General features: G+C 32.2%; 1 protein-coding gene across 1 annotated transcript; it reads right to left on the bottom strand.

The window, feature by feature from the left end:
- Nucleotides 1-695: 695 nt before the first annotated feature.
- LOC140444986 (facilitated trehalose transporter Tret1-like) lies at nt 696-4,726 on the bottom strand. Its single transcript, XM_072536748.1, has 2 exons — nt 4,524-4,726; nt 696-2,236 (listed from the first exon to the last, which is right to left on the bottom strand). The coding sequence occupies exons 1-2, from the start codon at nt 4,621-4,623 to the stop codon at nt 876-878; spliced, it is 1,461 nt and encodes a 486-aa protein (XP_072392849.1). The 5' UTR covers nt 4,624-4,726; the 3' UTR covers nt 696-875.
- Between the last annotated feature and the right edge of the window lie 4,079 nt (nt 4,727-8,805).

Below are 8,805 nucleotides of genomic sequence, written 5' to 3' on the forward strand. Positions count from 1 at the left end.
GAGCATAATATATGGACAATTAGCTTACTTATTATATGGAATGTGATAGAGTTGGAACTCTAGAAAAAAAGAAATTCCCGAGTGTTGCCCTTGACAATTTGGAGGAGTTATGGCCTCTAATCCTAAATGGTACAAATCTAAATCTAATGAATGAAGTAAAGAAAACCAGGCATGCTATATTGGATTTATTAATGGTGGTAAAACTAACAATTATACATAAAATCAGTGAATGGCCAAAGACTTGCTCGCTTTGGAAAGATAGGGGCTCCACGGGGTACATTACCAGTAGCTTGGGAGGAACTACTGCTATGGATTGCTTAAAACTTAATGGACAGAATATATTGAGAAGAGAAGGTATAAAGGAAAAATTTTTAATGCGATAAAACGAAGAAAACTGACATACTTGTTGGACCACTTATTGAGGTGTTCACGATATTCCATACCAAAGCTTATAATGATACCATAGTGAAAAACGCTGGACGATAACAATAATCTAAGCAGCGAAATATCCTAGAATAATATATAATTTTCAACATAGCCATTACATATCGACAGGCATAAAGAAATAACCCCTCATTGTTAAATAAACGAAGGATATATATCTAGAAGAAAAATGACCTAATTCTTTAGGAGGAAGAAACTTAATATGCTGAGTTTTTGGTTGCTGGAAGGACTTCTCAAAAAATACTAAGAAATACTTAGTAGAATTTTATTTTATCAGACACTTTGTAACATAAATTAATATAATGTGGCAAAAACTGGAAACATTTACGAAATATACTATAAGGGAATATGGCAAAGTTTGTTAAAAAAGGCAAAAAATTATTACTACTTATGTTAATGTTTGATATGTATATTATATTTGTCTGACTTTACTACTTTCCAATGCCTAATTTTATAATATTTTTGTTGTTATCTTTCGAAGATGCTTTTAAATTCATTTGTATTTCCTCCAAACTCTTGCCTTTAGTCTCAGGAATAATATACAAGGAGATTATAGCTGATCCAATACTACAGAACGCAAAAAAGGCGAAGGGAGCAAAAGTTCCCAAAGCACTATTTAAAATATTGAACAACAAGTTTGCAAAAGATACTCCTCCTCCCAAAGCAACCATCATCATAATCATAGCCTTTGACTTTATACTAACTGAGAACAATTCTCCCATCATTAGAGTTGGTATGATTGCTAAGCCGTAAGACCATCCTATTTGGAATGTAATGAGGCAGGTTAATGGCAACCAAGACACAGAGTCTAGATCTGCGTTAGGGACAAATTGATCGAAATAGAAATAAGAAGCCAATGTGCATAGGACTATGCTGCAAAGGACTAATGAGGATGCATACAAGACTTTCCTGCGAAACCTGTCAACTATGAAAGTGATTACGAAAATGTTAAAAACTACACAAAGACCTGTAAAAATAATGGAAGCGATTTCCGGGCTTACATTGCCTCCAGCTTTCTTTATAATATATTGATTGTATTGAGTTAATATCGCTGATCCACTAAATGTCTGGGTTATTCTTAAAAATAGAGCAATTGTAAGAGCCTTTCTGTTGCTTTTAATACAAAACAAATCTTTCCAATTTCCAGTCTCTGACATCTGTCTGTCAACATCCTTTTTGAGCATTAAAAAATCCTTATCAACGTTTGTTTTTCTGGTCAAAAACCTCAGCGACTTTTTAGCAGACTCTTCATCTCCATTCATAATAAAGAAAAAAGGTGACTCTGGCATGAAATAAAAAACTACAGAAAACAAAACTGAAACAGAAGTAAATATACAAGAAGCTGTTAATATATCACAGTAACTTCCAGCAACATTGATTAAGAACTGTCCGGCAAAAATTACTGAAGTGAGACTATTGCCCCATACTCCCCTAACCTGCGGTGACGCCACTTCTCCGATATAAGCCGGCAGGGCTGACCAAACTATCGCACTCGCCAGACCAGCAAAGACCCTGGCGATGTAGAACACATAGATACTTCTTGCGAATCCACAAATCAACAGCGACAATACTTGAGGTACGCCTATCAGTAGCATAGTCTTTTTTCTTCCTATTATATTAGTCAATTTTGAAAAGAAGTAGCCGGTGAGTACCATAGTCAAGGGCTGCACAATTGTCATATTATTTGCCTCACTCTCAGAAATATCGTAGTGTTCTTTGTCGTTTACTAGTTTTACTAGGAAAGGTGATGTCCAGGCATACAATACTCCATCGTTGAAGGCACCCAAACAGGCTAAAAATAAAAAAAAAATACAAATATTAACATATGTATATTAAAATTTTTTAACGAAAATCTTATTGAAAAGAAGAGCTATATTTATCTATTTAATAAATGAACGCAAATTATATATATATATATATATATATTAAACTTAGAGCTAAGATTAATATTATTATAAAAATTAATATTAAACTCACCAGTCTTCCGGGTTGAACCGCGTCGATATCCATTTTGCCGAGCTTTCGACATCCTCTCTGATGTCTTCATGTCGAGGATGTCGAAAGCTCGGCAAAATGGATATCGACGCGGTTCAACCCGGAAGACTGGTGAGTTTAATATTAATTTTTATAATAATATTAATCTTAGCTCTAAGTTTAATTGTACTAACCGCGGAAATCTTTCCGAACATTATATATATATATATATATATATATATATATATATATATATATATATATATATATATATATAACGAGCAATGGCCGAAATTGGACAATCCTAGCATTGTATTAAAAATATTGTCCACTTCTAACAGTGTACCCCTTTACTGCACAATCTCCGAAATATAAATAATCGCCGGACTTTGTATAAAAGAATTCGTTCGAATTTCAATTTAGGAGAATATGACAGATATCGATTTATATCGATGTTTACGATTATTTCCCATTTGTTATTAACAACAAACACCAATTGAGGTTATAAACCATTATTAATCAGCGTTTTTGACTTCTGGATTCGTAGGATTAAAATATTTTAAATTTTCATACATATCTCTTGAAAATCTGAAATGGTCCCTATACCTATCTCTTGAAGCTTTGAAATGTTTCACTAACATTATATCTCTATTGTAGAACAATTTCTTCTTATTTTTTAAATATTATTTTGATACAGCATTTTATTACATTGTCCATTGGAAAAAGAATGAATTTATATATAAATAGAAAATATAAAAATATCAAATAAAAGCAAATAATTAACATGTTCGATTTTTGGTTTGGTGTGGCGCTTGTCAATAATAATCGATTCGAATCGATGACCGTTTCGATAATCATTTTTAATTTTGATCATTCAGAGATTGTATAGTTTGGAAGATTGTAGATTTGGACAATAATATCCGTAGAATGCTAGAATTTTCCAATTTCGGGCTTTGCTCGTAACATATAGGTACATACTAATGATCGAGAAAAATTAAAAATGCGTTTACCGTATATAAATTTTACCATTATAAATCCAACCACATATAAAACAAAAAGTCATTCAATGAATCGGTATAAAGTGAAGTCAAAGAAGACAGAAATAAAAGAAACAAAATATAAGTAGCGAGGTATCTTAGAACATGAGAATCTCAAAAAATTTGTGTTACTACGCAACGTTCAAATATTTTAAAATCTTATATTAAATGTATTAGCAACTTAACTGTACTTTTTAATGGAAGATTAAAAAAGTACAGTTAAGTTCCTAACATATTTAATATAAGATTTTAAAATATTTTAACGTATGAAATGATGTCTACAAAAACTACAATAAGTAGACACCATTTGATTGAATTTTATCTATGAGAAAAAGATCAAATAAATAAAACGATCATTAGAAATCATAAAAAGTAAGAAGACATATAAGAAACATGAACCAGAAATTGTAAAAGAAAGTTCAAACTTGACTGAGAATTTGGCTTCTACAGTGTGACCCATTTAGATTGGAAACACCTCTATAAAATTTGAAGTTGTTAACCGATTTTAACCAAATTTTTTTTAATGTCATGTTATAAAAGGTCTATTATGAAACAAAATATGAAATATTTAGTTAAATTTTCAGTGCAGTCTACGATACTTTTTCTTCGTCGAAAATGGAGAATTTGTATTAGCGATTTTTTTATTAAAAAAATTTCTACGCCACTGGATTTAGAATGGCTTTAAATAGCTATGACAAAACTTTCATTAAAATATATATTTATTAATAACGAAGCTATGACAACTTTAAATTTTTAAAAGTTTTAAAGTCTCAGTTTCCTTGCAGATTTTCAAATTTTTGAGTTTAATTGTTTATTGTTTTTTCTGTGTAACATTCTTGAGTTGTAATAAATTTGAATTTTAAATTTTGATTATTATTAAATACTCAATTGGGAACATCTTAAACTTTTTTAAACGCCAGTTTTTGGAAAAAATCTGAGTGTCTGGTTAATTTTGCACCCAAGTGTAAGTAGGTATAGCACGTCAGAACCAAACGAATATATGTTTGACAAATAAGTTAAAGAATACTTAAACAAACAATAGATCATAACAAGTTAGATGTTTCTTACCTGCCAAAATTGCTACAATCTGCGGCCAAACACAACCCACTTCGGACTCGGTCTCATTGTTCTTTGGTTTTTCACAAGTCTTCACTATGCCCTTCGTCATGTTGCTGCTTGACTACCACCTTTTGCCATTCGGTATTTTACTTCGTAGCAATGGTCTGCAGTACAATAGCTTTCCATTCTGTGGCGACAGAAAACATCAGGTTTGTTTTTATACTAGACTAGTATTAGATATTTACTCATGGATCATTAAATTAAATAGTTGCTAAGCATTAGAGATATTCCGCAATTTATTTAGACTTCTGTATTCTTATGTACTAATTTGTCAAAAATATGTAAATATTGAAGGAGAAAATAAGTTGAATACTATCTACGTAAACCGTTTATATAAGGCGTGATAATTGTAAATATTTCATAATAAGTATATATTTTTACGAATTCATTTTATGAGTTTAAGTCACTAAAATAATCATATTAAGTATTGACTCCTATTAAGTATTTACTACTAAGAAAATGAACCTACTCAAAAATATCATATTTAAGTATTATTATAATTTGTTTGGGCTTTATGTGTAGCTGCATCAGATCATCAGATGGTAATGTGACATAGCTCGAAAATAGCTTTATGCCCAAATAAATATAAAAGTTAGAGAAGGTCAAGTATCAGCGTAGGAACTGTCGATTCCATAAGCCGTAGTCACAAAACTCTCATTTAATTAGGGGACTGTTTCCAGATAAACATAAGGAGTGACATTAAAATTTATCATTATAACTTTTAACGCAATTTAATGAATTTTTATAATAATTTGTTGCCGAGTTTTGCGGATACTTTACTGTACGCTCGTATTTATCTCATTTCAATTTTAGGAATAGTCAGTATTTACTTATTGATTTTGAATCATCATTCCTTTTGTCTTCTTCCCTATGTAGTGTCAGCTTTTCTAATTACATTTCTTTATAAATTTCTATCTTGGATCAGTCCAATTTCAATCCTTTAACGGTATGTGCTACCTAGACGTCTTCCCCCAGGTCATGTTTGGTCTTCCTTTCGCTTCTCCCAGGACCTTTGAAATCAGCACTTATTTGCATTGGGTGATTAACATCTTGACTTTGAACATACCCGAACCTGGTCTGGAACTAGGGCGTGACAGGAGGCACGTGCTCCAAGCACCTAACACGATTCAAGTCATGTCCTAAGTATTTATGTGATATAGTCTGCACAATATCCTTTCCATCAACAGCAATATTTCGATTAAGCACCAGATTAGTCATCATTTGCGTCTTATTCATATTAATCATTACTCCGACCTCCAAGGAACCGTGATATAATTTTTCAAATATTATTATTGCATCATTCATACGATCGGCTATAAGGACGATGTCGTCTGCAAATCTTAAATTAGCTTCTCCTAGCTTCTTTCCATTTATGTTGATACCATGCTCGTTCAGATGTGCCTTCTTAGAAGTATGTTCTAAAAGCGTCGTAAATAGCTTTGGAGAGACTGTGTCTCCTTGCTGTACTCCTCGCTGTTTACAGAATTTATTGGTTTCTTGTTCAGATAGTCTTACGCTAGCTGTGGCATTTTGGTGGATATATTTGATTATGTTAGTGTAGCGATGGTCTTTTCGTTATTTTGTCAATGCTTTTAACATTTTCTGATGGCTTATGTTATAGAATGCCTTCTCGTAGTCGACAAATATCAGTGCCAATGGTTTGTTGTATTCTGCAGACTTCTCTATCAGGTTCTTTATCACTAGTAAGTGGTCGTTAGTGCTGTCTACCGATCTAAATCTAGCTTGTTTTCTAGGCTGATAGAAGTCTAATTTAGCGTCTATTCTCCGTTCATAAATTGTTGAGAGCAAGAAATGTGCCTCAAACTCATAAAACGGTCGTAAACCATAGGCGTTCCTGAGGTGTTTATTCATTAAATAATAATATAATATTTTTTAATACTGTTATATATATATATATATATATATATATATATATATATATATATATATATAATATTAATAATATTTTAATACTTTAAGAATTTAACCATTAACAATTTTGTAAATAAGAATACCTTATCTCTTTGGATATTTCAATACTAATCTTCGCGTTTAATCACTTTACTAGAAAACCTGGAATTCATATCCGAAGGTACTATTCGTTGCAAGATAATTAGGATGGAATTCCCCAGATTTTTAATAATATAATGGGTATGCTTTGTCCACGTGCCTCGTTTGTTCAGTTTATATTCGAAAATTAACTTAAAAGGGTGAAGTTATTACGAACGAAAACAATTTTTTTGTTTAGTACGTTTTTGATTGCATGTAATTTACGGCTCGTCGGTGTGTCCGCGTCTACGGCAGTAATTAGCGTCTCGAATATTTCTTTTGCGAATTATATGCAGTGCGTGAGTGATTTTTTATTCCATATACCTACGAACATATACGTACCTTTCGCTCGTGCTCGTTTTGTTGGATTGTTTGTGATGGCTTCATCATCAACATCATCAAGTTTTACATTGGTACTGTTGCGTACAGTCAGTAAGTCTGTCTATTCACCAAGAGAGAAGACTATTGTCCTGAATGTTCACGATGCTCTGGTTTCTCAGAATCCCACAAACACTGTTCGCAACATAGTCGAAAGTTGTGCCAACATGACTGGCGTAGGAGAGTCAACTATATATAGGTTCCTATCAGAAAGAAAAAAACACGGTATAACTAACCCAAACACAAACGAACACTTAAAGAGAGGGAAAAAGCCTATTGAAATTGATAAATTTGCCAAAAATGGTATTCGAAGGAAAATTCATGGATTTTTTTTCAAAAAAAGAAATACCAAACCTAAACAAAATTTTACAAGAAGTTAGAGACTACCCGGATTTGCCTCATATCGGACGAACTAAATTGTGGCAAGTTTTAAAAGAATTAAATTTCCGGTGGAAGAAATCAGACCGAAAATCACTTTTGATTGACCGGGAGGAGATAATATGTTGGAGAAGAAATTATCTAAGATCCATACGAAAATTCCGGGCTGAAGGAAGGCCCATCTTCTACCAGGATGAAACGTGGGTAAACTCAGGTCATACTCTAAAAAAAATTTGGTCAGATAAAAATATATTAAGCTCCAGGCAAGCCTTTATGGAAGGTTGGTCTACTGGTATCTCCCCACCTTCCGGTAAAGGCAGTAGATTAATAATTTCTCACATTGGCAGTGAAAAAGGATTTGTTAAGCATGGTTTGTTGGAATTTTAGTTCAAAAGCACAAAAGACTATCACGAGGATATGACAGCTGATGTTTTAGAAGATTATTTTGAGCAGATGATTGAACACATACCACCAAATTTAATTATAGTATTAGATAATGCACCTTATCATTCACGACTAGTAGAAAGACTTCCAACGACTGAGTTGAAGAAACAGGATATTCTTGACTGGCTGAGGAATAAGTATCTGCCTTACGAACATGGAATGGTAAAAGCAGAACTTCTAAAAATTACCCGGCAACACAAATCTAAGTTCAAGGAATACGTAGTTGACAAAATGGCGGAAAGGCGAAACATTACAGTCCTTAGACTTCCACCCTACCACTGCGAAATAAATCCAATTGAACTCATTTGTTCACAAATGAAAAGTTATGTGGCTAGAAAAAATACGTTATATAAAATACAAGCTGTACGTGAATTGTTATACGAGTCTTTACAACATATTACAGAACAAAACTGGAAAAATGCAGTAAGGCATGTAATAGAAGAAGAACAAAAAATGTGGGATCTTGATAACATAATTGATGTGACCGTAGAGACACAACCGCTAATTATTAACCCCCAAGATGACTCGGATTCCGAAGTTGATCCTATTTATTTTGAATTTGAATAGTTTTCTAATCGTTATTATATAATGTAAGTAATAATAGTTGTAATCGTATGGTATTAAAGGGGAAAGGCGCAAAATGTCGCCTGTCAAAATGTTCAATGTGTTTTAAATGTATCCATTTTTTTTTTTCAAATCCTGAGAAAACTAAACAGCATTTTTGAAAAATTTAAAGGCAGAATGAAATATTTTTTAAAATAAATAAAAAGTTTCTTTTGCATGCAATATTTTCAATTAAAAATTATACTATATTTTCTCTTTTATTTTCACCCCTGTTACATAACATATTAAAATGAACATTGTAGAAGTTTTCAGGGACTTTCTGCCCTGAGTAATAATGTAATCTTTCATTCTTCGTTTAAATTTTTCAAAAATATTTATTAGTTTTCTCCGGATTCGAAAACGATGGATACATTTAAAA

The sequence above is a fragment of the Diabrotica undecimpunctata genome, chromosome 1, assembly GCF_040954645.1.
Source record: "Diabrotica undecimpunctata isolate CICGRU chromosome 1, icDiaUnde3, whole genome shotgun sequence".
NCBI lineage: Eukaryota > Metazoa > Arthropoda > Insecta > Coleoptera > Chrysomelidae > Diabrotica > Diabrotica undecimpunctata.

Bases quoted from the DNA above. Each gene is read 5' to 3' on its own strand.
- LOC140444986 (XM_072536748.1), bottom strand. From the start codon at position 4,623: ATGACGAAGGGCATAGTGAAGACTTGTGAAAAACCAAAGAACAATGAG. The intron at 2,237-4,523 runs GTAAGAAACATC...TTTTATTTTTAG, and splicing joins GATTGTAGCAATTTTGGCAG to CCTGTTTGGGTGCCTTCAAC.